Source organism: Pelobates fuscus, chromosome 10 (assembly GCF_036172605.1).
Source record: "Pelobates fuscus isolate aPelFus1 chromosome 10, aPelFus1.pri, whole genome shotgun sequence".
Taxonomy (NCBI): domain Eukaryota; kingdom Metazoa; phylum Chordata; class Amphibia; order Anura; family Pelobatidae; genus Pelobates; species Pelobates fuscus.
The window spans coordinates 94,495,564-94,516,528 of record NC_086326.1 but is presented as its reverse complement, the minus strand read 5'-3'; the positions used below and the strand labels follow the sequence as shown (position 1 = coordinate 94,516,528).

Here is a 20,965-nt window from a genome sequence, read left to right as displayed (position 1 = left end):
GTAAAAATTTCTCTTTTCACTGGTAAAACTGTGCTTCATAAATTTTATTTTTTAAAGACATTAATTCTCTAGAATTTTAGAATGTTATCTATTTTTCACAGTACATTTTTTTTAAAGTTTAGAGCAACAGTCCAGGTACCATAACAACTACAGTCCCTTGGATAACTGTCAAACTTACTTTTTGGCAACTTACATATGTCCTACCAGGGCCCTGTCCTTTGCATCCCGCTTTCTCCAGCCGAAGAAGACTGGATGCAGCATTGATAAACGGTGCTAAAATTGTAGACTGTAGTTGTTCTAGTATTTGCAATCTTCCCTTATCCTTTTATATTATTATGGTATCCTTTATATTTTATTTTAAATGCTTCTACTGTAGAAATGACCTAATTGATTGCAATTTCTCAGTTATCTTTAAACCAGATGCCCAGCTCGTACCAAAGCTCTGTTTTAAAAGTTATGGTTTGCACCTGTTTCTCAACAGCCAAATTACGGCAGCCAGCAATATGGACCAAGCAGCCAGTTTCCAAATCAACCAGGACAGTACCCAAGTCCCAATCCTTCCAGACCTATGGCATCTCCTAACTACCCTGGCCAGAGAATGGCAGGACAGCAGCCAACAGGGCAATATCCACCCCCTAGTGTCAACGTAGGACAGTATTACAAGGTGAGAAATTTGACATCATGTTATTGTATTATTTCTGATGACACATTATTTTTCCAGTTCTGACATATTGGATAACATTATAGAGATGTATTATGTTCTTACTCTGTAATATAGTTCTCTGTTTTAAATTAAACTGTTTCTTCTAATTTTCATTATTCCACTGTTTTGTCTCATAAACTTTGTTAACTATTATTTGATTCTCATCAACATGCATACCGACAGTGCATTTCTAATCAGGATCATGATATAGTTTATGAAGCATTAGGAGTATGGCCATTCTACCCCAGGACCTTTGTACTGACATTCACAGTTAATCTAGGCCCAGATAGGTAGTGCTTTTACCGCAACCCTAAGGAGCCATAAAAACCTCAAACATTTATAGTGCTCACTCTCTGTCCTTCATATTATCACAGTCATTCCTATCTCCCATGTTCTTATTTTCAACAAACTCAGACCATCCCTCCTTTATCTGTATCTTCTTCTTACCCTGCATATTGTCACCTACCGCTTTTACTTCCTAGAAGTGACCTTCTTCCCCTGCATATTGTCACACATAGCCCTTACTTCCTTTCAATGCGCTTCCTACCATGATATTGTCACCTACAACCTTTACTTCATATCAGTGACCTTATTGCCCTGCATGTTGTCACTCAAAGGCTTTACTTCCTCTTTCTAACCTTCCTCTCATGCAAGCTGGTAGATACAGTCTTCACTTCCTTTCATTGACCTTCTCCTTTTACATGTTGGCATCCAAAGGTTTTCCCTATTATCTGTGCCATGCCTTGGCTACATTTTCACGCACACTGCTTTTCACTTCTGCTTTCTTCCACCACTGGACGCTCAATGTAATGTGCTGGGCTCTGTCCTTTGTTTTGGATCTTTTAAAGAAATGTTCTGTTAGAGGCTTTAGAACATTTGATAATGCAAAGGTTTCTTAGGGAAAAGATTTGTCCATCATGCTTACTTTGCTTATGCATGCATCCACATCACTGTCTCCTCTAACCAAGTCCATCTGACCTCACTCTAGTATGGATATTAGACAGAAAATAGACTGGTGTCTGAATGGAATGACCTGCTGCTGGTGTTGCAAACTGTTCACTAACTATAACCAATAGTGACATGACAGAGAATGATGTTAGTTTGGAACAATTGACCCATACCTTTGAGTCCCAAGAGGGCTAAACTTACACACTTATTCTGAGCATTTCAGCCTTTTTTTTTTCTTTTTTCTCTTGCACATACATTTTTAAGGCAAGCCCTTATATTTAACACACTTTTTCTGAGCAACTATACCCTGTCTGTAAGCACTCATGTTAAACTTGGCCCTATCCTAATTACCCCATGTAGGTCAGGACACAGAGCCATAGAGTTTAATTTTGTAAGGTTATCTAACCAAATGAAGCCTCTTCTGTTTTACTGATGAGTATAGAAATGTAATGTAGGTACAATACATGTAAACAAATTAAAATCTTTTTCTTTAATAGCTGGATCCAGTTTACCTGGATATACAGTTACATACAGTTTTAAAACTATTCATAATGTCACTTCTTAGTAGTGTGGTTAAAAGGCACACTCGAGTCAAATAGTCTTCTCCTTGCAAACCTTCTGGGCATTCCTCAGGCTATTAATGGCATTTGCAAGATTTTCATGCTTTCTATACTGCTTTTATTTTTCCGCTATATTATAATTTTATATCACTTTTTTCATTTACTTTTTATAATTTCAACATTTTTTTAATTCATTATTATTGTTTTTTTTTAATAGCCAGAGCAGTTTAATGGACAAAATAACAACTTTTCTGGGAGCGGCTACAATAGCTATAGCCAAGGCAGTATGAACGGGGTGAGTGCGAAACCATATCAAATGTCTACAGGGTATTTCACTGCTAGGAATCCCTTTTTCCAGGCGCTCATTGGAGTAGCATAGTCTGCACAGTAACCCTTGTTATAAGCTGTGGCATATTTCCTGGGTCTTCAGCTTGTTCGCTGTTAAACCACAATACTCTCTTAAACAGGCATGGTATTCTGGGTATTACAGTACAACATAATGTGGGAGTCCATAGCAGAACACACTTCAAATTCTGAATGTATATCTGCTGTATACATTCTTCCAGTCCAAAGATTGAATATTTATGGTGTTTATATTTCTCTTTATGGGATACTTCAGGTAACCGCTGTTGATGAACGGTGTGAATGGTTCACTTTGCTTTTAAAAATACAAATGTTTCTCTAAAAGATGTCTTGATTTCCACCACAGCTTTGCAGGACATATTTTGTATTATTAAGTTACAAATAATCATTTACACTGTGTTGTCTTGACAAATGGGTCTGTATTCCTGAAATGTTTGCACTGATTATGTCTGATCTTTTAAAGCTTTTTAAATATTTGCCTCCCATCCTACAACCAAAGAATATTATAATCATATTTGATGTTAGACTACATTACCTAAATTGATAAATGTTAGTTGAACTTCAGTAATGGGTATGTTTCTAATATTGACTACTAGTTGTCAGTAATGGCTACATCCCCCGCATATTGACACTTGCCATGGTTGCCATTTTTAATGGATTCTTTTCAATATATGTGTGTGTGTATAAACTTTAATTTATTTATTATTTTGTTTATATATATATAATATATATACGGTATATATATATATATATATATATATATATATATATATATATATACTTTAATGCAGACAATACACTGTGTGAATACATATAGTGCATAAACTACATCAAACCATGCATGGGTTCTTTTGATACATAAATAGATCATGGTTGTCAAACATATTCTTGAGAGCAGTACTCCTGCTAACGGTTGGTCATTTTAAAATAAAAAGGATCACCGTGTGTAATGGAGCAACCTGTCCATTATTTTAGGATCACTCAGACTGCCTCTCTGCTTTTAGAACTGGAATGTGACATTGTGCTTTAGATATAAGTTATAGATTTAGATAAATATGTAAACAAACGTTGTCAGCAAGATACATGAAGGGATAGATACATACTGTCAAACTCCTTTTTTTTTGTTAAAGAAAAAGTCAAACAGTTGTACACTAGCAATTTTAAAAGATCTGTTAACTTCAAACTTTGGATGACTAAAAAAATTTGGATTGATTTAACATGGAAAAGGTGGACGTGTAATGACACACTAACCACACATTTGAATAGCAAGTAGGAAAGGTAACAACTAGACTAATAGGCGATGGAAAGACTGGTGTTCATGTAGAGTAGGGTGTGCCAGAAGTCCAATAATTAATGTAGGGGGTAACACTAGTAGACAGGTAGGGGTTATAAACTTCAGTGGATAATTGGGTGAGCTGATAACCGGAGCTCTTACCATAGGGAGATAGGCAATCTGTCTTTGTTTAAAAAAATAAATTAAAAAAATTGCATATATATAAATATATTGGTAACTTTGGATGAATACCAGAGCACAACAGAATCTGCAACTGGGCAGTTGTATCTGTGTCAAATGAAAAAATGATATATTTTTTTCATATTGTTTAACGTTAGTCTTGTCTCTTGCAGCCATCCAGACCAGGTCCTGTTGGGAATTATCCTCACTCTCCAGTTCCAGGGAACCCCACACCTCCAATGACTCCTGGGAGCAACATACCCACTTACCTATCTCCCAGCCAAGATGTAAAGCCTCCCTTTCCTCCGGACATCAAGCCAAACATTAACTCATTACCTCCTCCTCCAAGTGAGTGGGGTCTGATGAAACCACAATTTTCTTAGTCAGTAAAAACTGCTATTGCAATGACTTGTTGATTTTAGATTTTAAATTTATATCATAGTTTGTTATACCTGTAGAAAGTAAATTAAAACTCCCATAACTGGGTAGGGTTTGAAGTACTCTTGTTGTTGTTGGCTGATCCATGTTTACATTGTCGCACTGCAGATGCTAAAGGGAAAGTTCACGCTTTCTCTCCTTCTTCGATCGCAGCCAGCCACACAGACGAGCTGCGTCTGACCTTTCCTGTTCGGGATGGAGTAGTGCTTGAACCTTTTCGGCTGGAGCACAACTTGGCTGTCAGTAACCATGTGTTCCACCTACGGCCGACTGTCCATCAAACCCTTATGTGGAGGTAGGTGTAGGGTGAATGTAGCTTGTGTTACAATTAATCACTGACTCCTCACCTTGTAGGTTTCCTTTTCTACTACAATAGAATGATTTCTGATATTAGTTATAGTAAAATAAATTAATACTGCTGATTTTAATTACTTCATGATTTAGGACTTTAGAACATTTATTCTTCAACAATACATTCTTATTAGATGATAAACATTTACATCAATTGCTATTAGACAGTTTACCAAAGTGCATTTTAGTGTGAGTAATACTGTGCGTTCATATATACTCTTTTTTTTTTTTTTTTTTTTTTTTATTTCAGGTCTGACCTGGAGCTGCAATTTAAATGCTATCACCATGAAGACCGGCAGATGAACACCAACTGGCCAGCCTCAGTACAAGTCAGCGTCAATGCCACTCCACTGACCATAGAACGAGGAGATAACAAAACTTCCCATAAACCTTTGCACCTCAAACATGTATGCCAACCGGGCCGTAACACCATCCAGATAACAGTCACTGCCTGCTGCTGTGTAAGTCCGGCTGACAATATACAAACTTTAGGGCCCATTCTTAGTGGTCATCTACATTATAGACACGGACAGTCTGTGTCGGTTTTAAAACAGACTATAGATAGGTGAATGTTACATAAAATTCTTGCTGTTTGCTTGGGCTGCCCTTTTTATTGTTAACACAGAGTTATCATTGACATGCATAAATGAGATATCGCACAATTTACTGGAATCTACTTTTGCTAATATGCAGTATAGCCTGTTAATGTAATTTTTTAAACTTTTTGTGCTATGTCCTACGTGCAATGAACCCTCTCCTCTCTGTATTCTACAGTCACACTTGTTCGTGCTGCAATTGGTTCATCGACCTTCAGTACGCTCCGTACTACAGGGTTTGCTGAAAAAGAGGTTGCTCCCGGCCGAACACTGTATCACAAAAAGTGAGTGCTTGCTCGTTGTGTTTACTTAAAATGTTATACACGTAAGGTAACACATTGCCAGTTACTGTTGTTCATCATTGTATGTTGATATAAGATAACTAAAGTTTGGAAAACTTAAAAAAATTTTTTTTTTTTTAAAGTGTTTTAGTGTCACCTTTTGGTGTTATAAGTACCTGATAAGTTAACCATAATGACATGAGTGTGGTCACACAGATAGTAGAGCAGGAATGTATCACTCAAACTGTACCTTAATGAGGCAATGGATTTGTTTTTATAATCAGAGGAACATATCAATTTTTTTGGTTTTGTTGAAAAATATTTCCCTAATTCCAAATCTGTATGCTTGATCAGTTAAGAGGAATTTCAGCAGTGTGGCTGCCTCATCTGGGAACACAGCGCTAAATGGGGAAGATGGAGTGGAGCAGACAGCAATTAAAGTCTCGCTGAAGTGTCCTATCACGTTTAGGCGGATTCAGCTGCCCGCGCGGGGACATGACTGCAAGCACGTACAGGTTAGTTACATGCACTTACAAAACACAACGGGGTACTGTATGTGATATGTGCTTTCCTTCGTTTACTTTCTTTACTGCATGGTATACTCATTGCCATGCCAGAGATTAAGCTATTTAATAAAGTTCTTGATCTTTCCATTTACGGCATTTTTTTTTTCTATTAACAGTGTTTTGACTTGGAATCCTATCTTCAGTTGAACTGTGAGAGAGGAACATGGAGGTGTCCTGTCTGCAAGTAAGTGCAAAGGGCCTTGAGTGCAGAGTAGTCTATTAAAGTTAGTAACTAAGCCATTAGGTAATAGCGAGTACAAATAGCAGAGTGGAAGAACTGAGTAGGAAAAATTAGCAGACTGTTGTCTCTTTTGGCCTAAAGTTTGGAATTTAATTAGTAAGACAGATGACATTGTTGGTGGAACTATGGAGCAGGACAACTATTATAAAGAACCAATCACAATAGCCAGTCAAATTCTGAGGATAAATTATAGCATCCCACCATCTGGAAACTTCACCAACCACCACTGGTGGACGGTAATCACTTTGAATTTTGTAACAATGGTGGAGAGTTTAGCCATAAACAGTAACCATATATCATAAAGTATGGCCGTAATTTCAACTTCACTAGCTAGCACTTATTCATCGTTGGATGAATGTGTCAGGGTTTCATTTAGGTTGTAGAGGTCCACTTATTAAAGATAACTTTGAGTAAGATTTCTGTTGAAGTCCATTTGGAGCTTTTTATGAAGCTTGCATGCTAGATCTTATGTATCCTGAGTCCAGTCTGGAGTGCGTTTTACCTATATATTGTATATCAAGGTGTAGAAGGCAGACAGCACTCGTTCACTAAAAAAATAATGTTCTTAAATATGATAACATTGTGATTATTGTTGTAAAATGTTCTAATTTCTTTTTAGTAAAACAGCCCTTCTAGAAGGCCTGGAGGTTGATCAGTACATGTGGGGCATCCTGAATGCAATACAGAAGTGAGTACTCTTTCCCCCTAATTTCAGCCTAAATTTATTTTTATTTATTGTTCTTTAACAACGATGTTAACGGGTTACTTCAACCAAAAACTATGTTTTAATAAAAAAGAAAACATAAAAACTGTTCTGTGATCCCTCGCCAAGGCCAAATTCTCCCTGCAGTCTGATCTCCAGTGAGGTAAATTCTACTCATTGTTCCACCATTGGTTGTCCATCATCTGTATGCCATGCTGACAGTGAATGTAGAATATAGGCAAATTTAGCATTACCTAGCCTGGGACAAAGTTAATGATGCTGCTGGAGGTGGACTTAAGTGTTATATGTTTGTATGTGCAGCGTTTTGTAATGAAAAAGTGCTTTAAAATATTATGTATACTTTTTGGTGAAATGTTATTTCAATTAGTAAAATTAAGAATAAAAATGTCTTCCCTATTTAATCTACATTTCTTCATCTTAACCATATCCTAATCAATGCAGCTGTTCATGTTCCTAGTGTTGTGATATATACAGTACGATTACATTGATTTACACATATATAACTTTTAATGTTTTTTTTGTTTTTTTAAGAAAATGATTAGAGATATTGTCTATTATGACATAACAAAAAATTGATGCCACTTTTATCTGTGCCTTAGCTCTGAATTTGAAGAAGTGACTATTGACCCCACCTGTAGCTGGCGGCCAGTACCAATCAAGTCTGAGATTCACATTAAAGATGACCCTGATGGGATGCCCTCCAAGAGATTTAAGACCATGAGTCCCAGTCAGATGATCATGCCCAATGTCATGGAGATGATTGCAGCACTAGGCCCTGGCCCCTCGCCTTACCCATCACTTCCCCCACCTCCCGGGGGTAATAACTCTGGCGAATATGTCGGACAAGGTGAGACACGTGCTTCAACATTCGTTAGCAAATCTGTATCAGGTTGTTTTGATTCCATGTAATGATAATAAATTCAAAGAAAATTGATTCCAGATCTTTCTGTTTTTTTGTTTCAATTGCAACTAAACACATGTTACAAAAAAGTATTTCTATGAAATGTTTTAAAATATAGTGAGGAACTTCTCTCCAGCTCCTCATGTATTCTACAAAGCCTGTATATGAAACAATGTCTGTCACCAAACATAAACATATCTATAGAAATTCTTATCGGCTTGGAAGGGTGTTCACATTATATAACAATTCCTCCCAAATGTGGATTTACAGTGTAGGCAAGTCATTCAGTGTTACTGAAAAAAAATTTTCTATCTACAACAGCAGTAGTTCTGTTTATCGTAATCATGCCGGGTCATGACTACAGCTGAATGAGCAGAAACATCTCCATTCTTGTTGGTATACTAAATTCTGTCAAACCAAAATGTTACGTTGAATGTATATCTATGAAACTTCAATTTTGGGACATAGTGGCATCCCATGACTTGCACCTGTTGTTCGGGATTTATCTGGGAGTTGATGGGGTTACCACTAAGTCAGATCCTTTATTGCCAGTGTGGTCCTCTAAAATAGTATCTCTCGAAGTATGTCATTTGCCTTGGAAAATGTGGCATCTCCCATGAACTATTATATGTGTCAGGGCTTCCTATTTCTGGAGGTTCTCGTATTGTCATTTAGTGATATTCTTACATGTGTTCATGTCTTCTAATCATGAAGTTGGTTTTGTTTTCCTTTTCTTGAGGTTTCTATATGTTATTCATACAATTTGTAACTTTGTTGCAACTAACTGATTGTGTGTGTGTACGTATCAAAAGGCTATATTCACAATATAGGAGTGATCTATGAATTTGAATCATTTTTCAGGTAATAATTACCAAGGTCATGGCAACTTTGACTTCCCTCATGGAGCACCAGGTGGGACAACGATGAACGATTTCATGCATGGACCCCAGCTGTCTCATCCGCCCGATATGCCTGGTGGTATGTCCTCGCTTGACAAACCACTGAGCCACTCCATGCAGGACCCAGTAAGTGTCACACACTTTCTTCTAGATTTTGTTTATTTAATAAGTAATGGTATGGTAATTAAAGAAGCACAAATCAAAATGTTTGCATTTTATTGTTCTGTTTTTTTACTTTTTTACCAAATTGTGCTGATAAATTACTTTACTATGTTTTAAATGGTTACTCACTTGTGGAAGTGGTGGGGACTTTTCCAGTGTAAAATGGCACTATGGAGAAGGTCCGCCTCTCCATAAAAGAAAAGTTTTAATTACATGGAATCCAGCGCCGGTCGAAGCTCGTGGTGCTGATTTCTTCGGTACCCTCAGACATCACAGGGAGCTGCTCGAGACTGAATCACAGGCTTCTGATGGATAACCTGTGATTGGTCCATTTTGCCAGCTCAGAGCACATGCACGCACTCCTAGAAGGGGAGGGAGGGCTAATTTAAAAAACACAAAACGCTGATGGCAATGGAGGAGGCAGGAGGAAGCGCCCACTGGTAGGGAAGGAGGAAGGGAATTGTGCTTTGCCTGTATGTGGAAGATTATCACGTCTGTTGACAGCGTGCAGTGAGTGCATGCCAATATCAGACGTAATTAATGCAGAATTGACGTCTGGAGAAGAAAATGATACCTCAGGGGGGTATGTAGAGAGTGAAAAAACAGGTGCCGACGGCACACGGATATCGATTCTCTAGAAACCCACCAAGGGTTTACCCACATTAAGAGTAACAACTCAAAGGGTTAAAATTACAAGTATTGATATCTTTATTCAGTACTATATGTCGAACTATTACAAATACAAACAACGTGAAATCAAATAAATAAGTGAAAAAAACCATGACTTAAAAAAGAAGAATCTATGTAGCCTATATAGTGTATCCTGAAATAGCTACTGTAGTAATATTCAGATACAAAATACATCATATAACTAATCAGATACACATGGTAAAGTATCTTTAGAGAATTAAATAGGAGAATAACTACTAATATACATATGTAGCAACAAAGAACAGGTGATTGTATCCATACACTCTTTAAATCTCTGTTAAAGAAGCTAAAGCAGGTATAGAGGGATCGGTTAAGGACAGACCCGTGGGGTATTTAGGTAAATTCCTACCGTGTGTAGTAACCTAGAGGTGAGAGAAATATGGAGCAGATATAATTTCCCACCCTGCCTTATTAGTTCAGAGTTTGATGCTCAGAAACTGAAGGGTAAGGGTTAAAGATTAAAAACAACTCCCTTTAAATCTCTCCTCGGTAATGGTTCAGTGTGAAAAAACAATATCTGGGATCAATGCAGCACAAAGCCTAAGTAGGTGCTGTGTAAACGTGATCGCCCCACCAGGACGAAAGCACGCCGTTTCCCCAATAAGATATCTGAATCCTGTGTTTAGGTATCACACTCCACACTTGCTGTTTAACCAGTATTGCATTACACACTATCTATTGGTGGAAATGCCCCAGTCTCGATAGTCTATGTGAAAATCCTGTCAGGCACAGTTCTAACTCTCTATCCCAGTCTTGCACAACACTAGCAGCATAAGGTGAATCTAAAGTAAAGTTATCCGACTACATAGAGAACCTGATAAAAATAAAATACAAAATATCGTCTAACGGCAGCGTCTAAGCTCGATGCGCGTTTTGACACATGTTGTGCCTTTAGAATTGACATCTGGCCTGACATTGTCATGTGTGGTGGGAGTGCAACTTCTTCCCGGCACACAATTGCCAATAACTCAGTATGTGCAGTGTTTCAAGCACTGACTCCTACCACCATGACCACTTCAAATCACTGAAGTGGTCATGGTGGTTGGAGTAACCCTTTAATGTATTCAAGCTTTATGATATAAGCCTTTTTTACTATTGTTTTGAGCCTTGTTTTGAATTCTGTCAAGAGAGGATGATTTTTTTTTCTTTTAATATCCTGATTAATTTTGCATCTTTGCTTTTTACTTCTACAGATTTCTCATGTGGGAAATGCTGAACAACAGCATGGCTCCATGCCTCAGGGTTTACACCCACCTCACCCCGGCAGCCAGCCTGGGCAATCGTTACATCATGGAGGGCCAGCACCTCAGTCTCGACATCCACAACAAGCACCCAGTCACCCGCATGGTGATATGACCTTCAACCCCTCCTCTGTTTTAGATGGTCAGCCTGGTGGACAGGGGGCACCTGACATGCCAGAGCCATCGCTGGATGTAAGTTTTATAAAACATTTATTAGCAAATATCATATGTAATATTTTGAGATGTGTATTTAGATTTTTCATTAATGGGGTAATTGCTGTAACAAAAATAAATGCAACCTTTGTGTGTGTCTTTAGAAAGGAAAATAACGTATTGACATAAGCACATAAAAGGTCATTTTTCATTCTGTGGTGTACACTTGCTGCTTCTCCAGGGCCCAGAAAGTATCTGATAATTCGCAACCAATGTCCCTGTCCCACTCATTTCAAACAGTGAACATAATCCAAAATAATTTCTGCATGTTTTGTTCAACACTTGGCAGTGCTTTCATTAATGAAAATACATGGCATGGCTCCTATTAGCTTATAAAATAGCTTCACTCTTGATTATTTTTCATGATTGAAGCTACTTGCTTCACTACAAAGGCTATCTAATAGAAAGCTATACGTGAACCCTATACAGGTTAGCGGGGACTTGTAACTTCTCCCTGTGACGTTCATTGTGTAGGGAGGTAGTCCTATGTACCCATATCTTGCGTGCATACATTTTTTATTAACTTTTACTCTAGTTACAGAATAGTTAAAAAGACAATATAAGCACCACAACCACTAAATCTATATTGTAGTGGTTTTGGTGCATAGTTGTTGAACCGTTCTTGGACAACGTAAAACATTGTTGTTTCTGAGAAATTACAATGTTTACATGTCCTAAATGCTTTCTGTGAGAAGCATCTGATTTATAATTGTTCAAAAGTCATCAGAATTGATGATTCAGTCGGAGAAGAATCATGATACTGCAATGAGCCCAGTATAAGAATAAAGGTAAATCCTGATGCTGATTTTAATTATTTGTAATATGAAAGAAAAAAAAATGTGTCCACTACTCTAAACTTAAATTAAACAAATGTAATAAAATAAATAAATATAAATATATATATATATATATATATATATATAACAGGTAGTGGCCAATAAATGAACATAAATTAATTCTGTTTTTTCTTTTTTTTTTAGTTGCTTCCGGAGCTAGCTAATCCTGACGAGCTCCTCTCGTATTTGGATCCACCAGATCTTCCCAATAACAGCAATGACGATCTCCTCTCCCTCTTTGAGAACAACTAAAACGGGAGTGACAGTACAGTTATTTGCTCATTCTCCAATCCTAAATTCAAACCACCTTGCCACTTACAGCTCGGGTAACTCCATTCCTTTCCACTCTGTACTGTCCAGCCACTCAGTCGTAGCTGATTTACTGGTGCTCTTGCAGCTGTGTTTGCCTCAGACTGATGTGCATTCAGTGATTCTGCTGAAAAGCAACGAGAAGGATCAAGCTGCCAGTGGACATCAAAAGTGGTTCTTTTTGAGGTTTTCTTGTTTAGATTAGTAAATGGGGAACCTTGACGAAAAGAAGCTATTAAACCAGGCAAAACAACTAGGCAAGTCAGTGGTGGGAAGTCCTGAAAGACTCAAAGGCAACTCCTTCTGATGCCCAGTGCTTTGCCCTCTGTCCCACACCACTATCCGATTCATGCCAGCTAGAAAAGCAGAAGAACTGTACCAGGAAGTTGGGAAAAAAAGATGGAATAAACACCCACGCACACACAAAGCACAAAGCTCCCAAATGTGAGCCACATGGGCAGACATCTTGCTCACAGAATACACAAGCGTGGAGATAGAGAACAGCCTCGCTGGGGACCTCCTGCATTCGCTTACTATCTGGGAGCATTTCCCCACTTTTTACTGTGGCTTTTTAAGAAAACTACCAGGTTTCTGGCCAGACACTACTTCAAGACACCCCACTGTTTCCCTGAGTGCACAGACTTTCATGAACATCACAAGAACTAAGGGACAAATTAGCCTGACCTCCTACACCGTGGACAGAATTGCCCTGTGACCTTTATACGTTCATTTCATTTTAAGCTGTATCAATGGGGCATTGATGTTGGTTAGAAAGGCAGCTTAAGGGTTACTTTTTGTTAATTATTTTGCTTAACCCAACAAGACTGTTACACAAAAACTGGCCTTTTTATTTACCTGCCTGGTGAAGATTTTCTTTTGAATACAAAATCCACGAAAACAACAAAAAAAAAAAAAAACACAAAAAAACTGATTTAAAGAATTGTGTTATTTGTGCAATCTTCCTTCCCAACCATTCTGGTCAAAGAACCTTGTGGAGGTCTGAGGGTATGGTGGGGCGAGGGTTTCAATGCATGAGTTTGACCCAGTTTCTGTGCTTCTGGTGTGTTAATGCTGCTTGCTTCTGTAAAACTGTTGTTAAATTTGTACAGAAGTGCATGTGTGCCAATCAATGTTATTTACTTTGTCCCTGTTTAACCTTTTCACTGCTTAACCCTTTTCTGAAACCATGTTGTGGTAAAAGGGTTAATGAGTCTTTGAAGACCACTTCCGCAGCAAAAAGGTTTTAAAGAAGACCCCTTTCTAGCTGCTTTGTAAGCAATTTCCCCACTTCTCTGTGTGCCAGTTTTAACATACTGTGTTCTTTTTTTCGGTATTCGTTTAACGTTTTGGTTTGTTTGTTTTTTTGTTTTTATTTTTCTTGTAATCTTGCTCCCGTATTTTGCTTGTACAGTTGTGAACGACACACCAAACAAACCTATGTTGTCAGATTTATTTTTTTTCTATCACCAAAGTTGTATTTTGTAAAAAAATATTTTTTTTTTATTTAAAGAAAAAAAAGGGCAAAACGATAATTTTCCAACGTCTCTTATAACCTTCTGCCGTGGTTTTGAATTTGCTAGAATTACTTTTGTCTCAATCATGTAGAAAAATCTAGCCTTCCTTTTTTTACAAGTGAGTCTCTGCATTTTATTTGTGTGTGTCATTTAGATTCCCTCCCATGTCTGCGTCTTTTAAGAAAGTGAGCACCTGGCGCTGTTCATATGCAATTCATTATTTTAAAGTAATAAAAAAAAAATAAAAAAAAAAAAAAAATATTGTAAATATGTTCAAATATTTTAGATTTTTTTTTTCTTTTGTGTTTCAGCCTGGTTTGTTTTTTTGCATTTATTTTTTTTTTTTTGTATGCCAAGTCTGTTGGTTACACATCTAAAAAAAAAAAAAAGAAAAGAAAAAAAATATCCATTTACTCCTTTTATCTGCAGTGATATCTTCAGTAAAATCTCGGGCTACTCTGAAAATGAAGGGGTTACCGTAAACTAGTGCATTCTATCCATCTGTATGTGTAATTGAAAAATAATAAAGCCATAGCAAAAATGTTTTAACTGATCATGAGCATGAAATGATAGAAAATGCAGAGCCCATTTCTTTCTTTCTTAACCGTTTGTGTGCCAGACAAAAAGTACTATACTTTCATGTGCTAACTGGTGGCACCTAATGGGTTCGGAAACGATTACCTACAAAGAAAACTGAACTCTAATAGATTGTTAGCAATTTTGCACTCAGTTATGTTTAGTAATATGTACCTTCTGATAGTACAAGAATCCCATTACAGTATCTAAACTCCTATATGCACAACACACACGTTTAATTTGTTTTTTTATATATTAAGCATTAGCTTCTTTTGGCATTCTCTGTGAAATCCAGACAGTTCTTAAAGGTCATTTAAATATACTAAAATAGTGGAACATCTTCCTGTTGCACTGTAGTAAAGTCTGATAAGTAAAAGAGAGTGTGGCTTTTCTAGAACTACAGCTCCCACGATGACTTGCTACTCCTGGGTTATATAAATGTTACTCATGCAACTGAAAAATCAAAGGATATGTAAATTGACAACCTCTGATTGGCAGTTAAATATTTGGCAACCCTGTCTTTTACAGATTGAACTATTTTGTGATGTTTATTTTTCATGTTTCTTTTAAAAAAGAGTAAATGTTATTTGTTAGAAGGAGCACAAAAACTAAAACACCTCATTGTTTAATTGCAATGATAAATCTCACATAAACAAAATTATGCAGATAGACCCAATAAATCAGAAAATTGCTGTACTGTACTTTAAATTTGTGTGTATAAATATATACACACACAATTTCACATTTAATTGCAAACAGTATGTGTACGTTATACCTTGTTTTGTAAACCTAAAAAATTAGGGCTGTTTTAAAAAAAAAAAAAAAAAAAAAGGTTAAAGTTCTGGCCCGTCTTACAACAGCCAACAAAGTAAATGAGCATTAAATTCAATTAATATGGTCAGAATTATTTACACCTGTTGCATGCAGTTAGACACGCTGTCAGTAGAAGAGTTATAATTGTACTGACTATCTTATTTTCCCAAATATTTTTCCGTTAAAGGAACACTATTGTCACTTAAATAACTTTAGCTTAATTAAGCAGTTTTAGTGTGTAGAATAGATCATGCCTCTCAGGTTTTTCTCAATAGCCATTTCAGAGTTAAATCAGTTTGTTTCTGTTTATGCAGCCCTTGCCACACCTCCCCTGGCTATGATTGACATATCCAGCACTTTCAATCAGATGTAATTTACCTTAAACAATTTCATCTCTTGCTCTGTAAATTGAACTTGCAGGGCTTGAATAGCAAGCTATTAACAGCTATTAACAGCAGGGGATAAGACAATCTAAATTAAACAGAACTTGCAATAAAGAAAGGATAAACTTTAGATGACTCTTTACAGGAAGTGTTTAGGAAGGCTGTGCAAGTCACATGCAGGGAGGTGTGACTAGGGTTCATAAAGAAAGTGAATTAACTCCTAAATGGCAGAGGATTTAGCAGTGAGGCTGCAGGGGCATGTTCTGTATACCAAAACTGCTTAATTAAGCTAAAGTTGTTTTGGTGACTATAGTGTCCCTTTGGTCTATCTGAAATGCATTGTTACTGGTATTGGATATTGAGCCAACTAATCAGATACCTCTGAAGTGTCCATGACTTTTAAAAAACACGAGTTTTAAATAGAACTTTGTGAACAAAATCATTTTAGTTGGTTAAAATCGCATTGAAACCATGAATAATAATCTTAGTTAATTTTATTTTAATACGCGGATTCCTTTATTACATCAGGTTAATAACAATGTGTAATAATACAGTGACACCATTAATCACTGTACTGAATTTAGGGGAAAAAATTGGTCAGAACATTTACTACATTGGTTGTTTTTCAGAAACATAGTAGATGGAGCTATTATAATCTCCTTTTAAATGACATTTTAAAAACTGTTTTAAATTTTATATGTCCCCTGTAAAGACATTTTTGCTTTCTTTTTATGAAAACAATAAACACTTTTATTTGATTTTCTCTCTCTCTCTCTCTCCCTCTCTCTCTCTCTCATATAACACTTTACTCGGAAGGCATATTCTCCATAAATAAAAAGTTATATATATATATATATATATTTTTTTTTTTTATATATATATAATACCATTTTATTTTATCAAAACTTTGTTTTAACTGTTGAACTGTAGAATGGCATATTTTCTATGAAGATTGCATTAATTTTACTAATACGAACATATTTTTGTTTACATCTTTCCACTTTTTTTGTTTTTAAAATGAGTATTTACGCCTTTTTGGGTACAGTCCTTTAGTTTCTATATGCTGCTTTATTCCAAGGCAAGAAGAAAAGGTGGGATGTAACCCCTTCACTTCCAGGGTGAGGTGTTCAACACATTAGAATGTGTGCACAGCAGTCCGAGCAAGCTAGAGTTAAATTATAATAATAAAAAAAAAAAAATGTGTAAATGCAGTTTTCAACTGGAATCATGGTAGCCCATTCACAGTAAAGAGGGGTAAAGGGATAAATGCATTGCCAGCTAATGTGCTTTAAAGGGTTAAGGATACTAACATACCCTCTGTAAATATGTATATGATCAGTAGACATAAAACACAGACACATTCATTTTTCCTGGGAATGTGCATTTGTTTTTTTGTTTTTGTTTTTTTTCCAAAAAAGCTGATTTAAAAAAAAAAAAAGTGTGTTTCCCTATAATGGGGAAAGAATCCTATGTTTAGGCGGGAAAGGCAATGTGATGGGCCGGGTGCATTTTGTGTGAAGTCACAACATTGTCTCCACTCCTGTAAAATACTTTGACCCTTTGTGAGAAATAAAAAATACAGATATTTTTTTTTCTGTTTTTATTTTTATTTTTTTCTGTTTTTAATTTTTTTTTTCTTCTGTTTTTATGTACATGTAATATTTTAGCTGACTTGCGTTAGTCCTGTGTATTTTTAAGGTGCTACATGAGGTAAAATATATATTTAAAAGAAAAAAAAGAAAAAAAAAAAAGAATCACAAACCATGAAGAAAAAAAAGTGGATTATGGGGAAATAAAATAAGGAAAACAAAAAAGATTGTAACCAAATTTTCTTTGTACAACTTTTGATATTTTGATCAGATGAGGAAATTACAAAAAGAAAATAGAAAAATGAAATGGTACAATCTGTAATAAAACATGCAAAAATGGCCACTGTATTTTGTCTGTACATTGTATGTACAATTAATCATTCATATTTGTAACCTTTTCACTGCCAGGGAGAACATGCTTGCTCTCTAGCAGTGACGGTAAAATGTTCAGAAATAAAGTAATTGTGCTTTTTAGTCTTGCAAAACTGTATGTAGTTAGTTGTGTCCACCTTATATTTATCAAATAAATATGTACTCAGATGAAACCTGTATCATTTGTCTCAAGTTTTCATTTTCCAGTTGAAGAGGACATTTTTCTCGCACAGTCACAGCATTATACATACTAATAAGGTTATTCACCAAACTCAGATTTTTTTTTGTGAATTAAATCTGAATGGTAAAACAGAAAGAAAAATAACAAACTCAAATTTTTTTCTACCTGTTTTTTTTTTTTTTTTTGAGTTTATTGAATAACTTGAAAACATGAATTACACATTTTAGGCCAAATAGCTAGTGGGAGACTTCTTCCATTTTTATTTTCCACATCTTCTCTTTTAGCATAGGATTTGCATTTATATGCTAAATTTCCATCAGTTCCTGGTTTGGTGAATAATCCTGAGAGAATGTAATTGTAGTTAAGGTTTTATCCTACACATATTATGTTTACTTCATGAGGTAATTTGTAATTTAAAAAATGCACTTGTGGCCCCCCACTATGCAAGTATAGAGCTGCAAGTAAGGCATTCAGTTATATACAGTTAGGTCCATAAATATTTGGACACTGGCACAATCTTCATAATTTTGTCTCTGTACGTCACCACAATACATTTGGAATAAAACAACTGAGATACAATTGAAGTGCAGACTTTCAGCTTTAATTCAAGGGGTTGAACAAAAATATTGTATGAAACATTTAGGAATTGCAACTATTTACATACCCAGTCCCCTTATTTCAGGTGCTTAAAAATAATTGGACAAATTAACACGATCATAACAAAAACGTAAATTTTTTATACTTTGTGAAGAATCCTTTGCAGACAATGACTGCTTTAAGTCTGGACCATATGGACTTCACCAAATGCGGAGTTTCCACCTTTGTGATGCTTTGCCAAGCCTTTACTGCAGCTGTCTTCAGTTGTTTGTTCGTGGGTCTTTCTGCCTTAAGTTTTGTCTTCAGCAAGTGAAACACATGCTTGATAGGGTTGCCTCCACAATGTTTTACAGATGAGGTGTTATGCTTCGAATAATAAGCCGTTCCAAGCCTTCTCCGTTCTTTTATCTTCCCATCATTCTGGTACTGGTTGATCTTAGTTTCATCTTACCAAAAGACTGCTGTTCCAGAATTGGGCTTGCTTTTTAAGATGTTTTTTTTTTGGCAAAGTCTAATCTGACCTTTCTATTCTTGAGGCTTATGAATGGTTTGCACCTTGTGGTGTGGTATTTGCTCTTGTGAGGTATTTTCTTTATGGTAGACTTTACGTTTTCTTCACTTGACTAGCTGTTGTGAATGGGTTTTTCTATTACATGGAAATGATCCTACTATCATTCACAACTAGAAAAAAAACACCCTCTTTGTATTAATGTGGAAAGCACACAGTGAAAGGGTAAAAGAATAATATAATGTTACCCTCATTATTGCAAACACTGTAGATGGATAATAGGACTCCTTCAGGTCCTCAAGAAATATACAAAATTACAAAATATCTACAGAAAGATTAAAAACAATTCATAGCGTAGTAATATTTACACACCATAAATATAAAAATTGTGATTCATGCACTCACATTCATTTGATTGTAGTCGCATCATAGTAACAATTAGATGTCTCCAGCAGAATAAACAGTCATGTGGAACAATAAACGCTAAATAAAGTAAAATTGTTAGGTTGAAAGATTGCGCTTTAATATAAGTGCCACTTACAGGATGTTAAGAAGTAATGGGCTCATCAAATCATACAGATGGAATCCCAAATGGATGAAGATGGTTGTTCTTCACTGAAATTAAGTTGACGACCACTTGTTAATCCTTTCAGTGGTTATACACATTTATTAAGTCAAAACAACCAATAAAACAAATGACAAAATAAAACTCCCTTCTGATGCCCAACCGTACGTGTTACGTTCGGTATCCATCCTCACTCCCTCAGGGTTACAGGTAAAAAGTCAACTCTTCGGTGCTGGGAGCAGGCAGACTGCTAACCCTTTGTAGCAGATTGTACTCCTGAGAAAGTTCGGACAGATACCGAACGAAACACGTAGGGTTGGGCATCAGAAGGGAGTTTTATTTTGTCTATCGTTTTATTGGTTGTTGTTTTTTTTACTAAAACGTGTAAGACCACTGAAAGAGTAAGAATTAGATGACTTAAAGGTAGGCAGACAATGTAATAGACCATATCTTCAGAAGGATATTGATACTTTGGAAAGAGTTCAGAGAAGGGCTACTAAACTGGTTCATGGGTTGCAGGATAAAACTTACAAGGAAAGGTTAAAGGATCTTAACATGTATAGCTTGGAGGAAAAACGAGACAGGGGGGATATGATAGAAACATTTAAATACATAAGGGGGATTAAACAATAAAGGAGGAGACTATATTTAAAAGAAGAAAAACTACCACAACAAGAGGACATAGTCTTAAATTAGATGGGCAAAGGTTTAAAAATATCAGGAAGCATTACTTTACTGAGAGGGTAGTTGATGCATGGAATAGGCTTCCAGCTGAAGTGGTAGAGGTTAACACAGTAAAGGAGTTTATGCATGAGTGGGATAGGCATAAGGCTACTAGCCTATCCTAGCTATAAGATAAGGCCAGGGACTAATGAAAGTATTTAGAAAAATTGGCAGAGTAGATGGGCCAAATGGTTCTTATCTGCCGTCACATCCTATGTTTCTATGTTCTATGTAAGAAGCGGTTGTCCATTTAATTTCAGTGAAGAACAACTATCTTCATTCATTTGGAATTCTATCTGTATGATTTGATGAGCCCATGACTTCTTAAGATCCTGTAAGTGGCACTTACATTAAAGCACAATCTTTCAACAAAACGCTACTTTGTACAACGCTACGGAATCTGATGGCGCTATATAAATAATAAAATAATAATAAAAATGTTGCACTATTTTTGTGTTTATTACAATCTTTTATATTTATGGTGTATGGAGTGCTGTTTTTATCTTCCTGTAGATATTTTGTATATCATTCACCACTGTTGTTTTCCATGGACGTCCAGTCCTTTTTGTTTTGCAGAGCTTACCAGTGCTTTCTTTTTTTTTTATTCTCAGAGTGTACCAAATTTTGATTTAGTGACTCCCAATTTTC

The 20,965-nt window shown here is 36.1% G+C and overlaps 2 protein-coding genes across 6 annotated transcripts in view; one reads left to right on the top strand and one right to left on the bottom strand.

Moving 5' to 3' along the window:
• Window positions 1–14,267, top strand: part of ZMIZ1 (zinc finger MIZ-type containing 1) — a 224,665-nt gene extending 210,398 nt beyond the window's left edge. For 4 of the 5 annotated variants that reach the window (XM_063434176.1, XM_063434174.1, XM_063434175.1 and 1 more), the window contains 13 exons: window positions 482–664; window positions 2,429–2,506; window positions 4,201–4,375; window positions 4,574–4,760; window positions 5,067–5,277; window positions 5,591–5,696; window positions 6,048–6,208; window positions 6,376–6,443; window positions 7,120–7,188; window positions 7,824–8,071; window positions 8,987–9,150; window positions 11,091–11,330; window positions 12,332–14,267. In XM_063434176.1, the coding sequence (XP_063290246.1) occupies window positions 482–664; window positions 2,429–2,506; window positions 4,201–4,375; window positions 4,574–4,760; window positions 5,067–5,277; window positions 5,591–5,696; window positions 6,048–6,208; window positions 6,376–6,443; window positions 7,120–7,188; window positions 7,824–8,071; window positions 8,987–9,150; window positions 11,091–11,330; window positions 12,332–12,439 (1,998 nt within the window). In that variant the 3' untranslated portion in view covers window positions 12,440–14,267. The remainder of the gene's footprint in view (window positions 1–481; window positions 665–2,428; window positions 2,507–4,200; window positions 4,376–4,573; window positions 4,761–5,066; window positions 5,278–5,590; window positions 5,697–6,047; window positions 6,209–6,375; window positions 6,444–7,119; window positions 7,189–7,823; window positions 8,072–8,986; window positions 9,151–11,090; window positions 11,331–12,331) is intronic. The other variant, XM_063434177.1, reaches the window with a different exon arrangement.
• ZCCHC24 (zinc finger CCHC-type containing 24) overlaps window positions 1–20,965 on the bottom strand; it is a 365,856-nt gene that overhangs the window by 50,364 nt on the left and 294,527 nt on the right. The window lies entirely within an intron of this gene.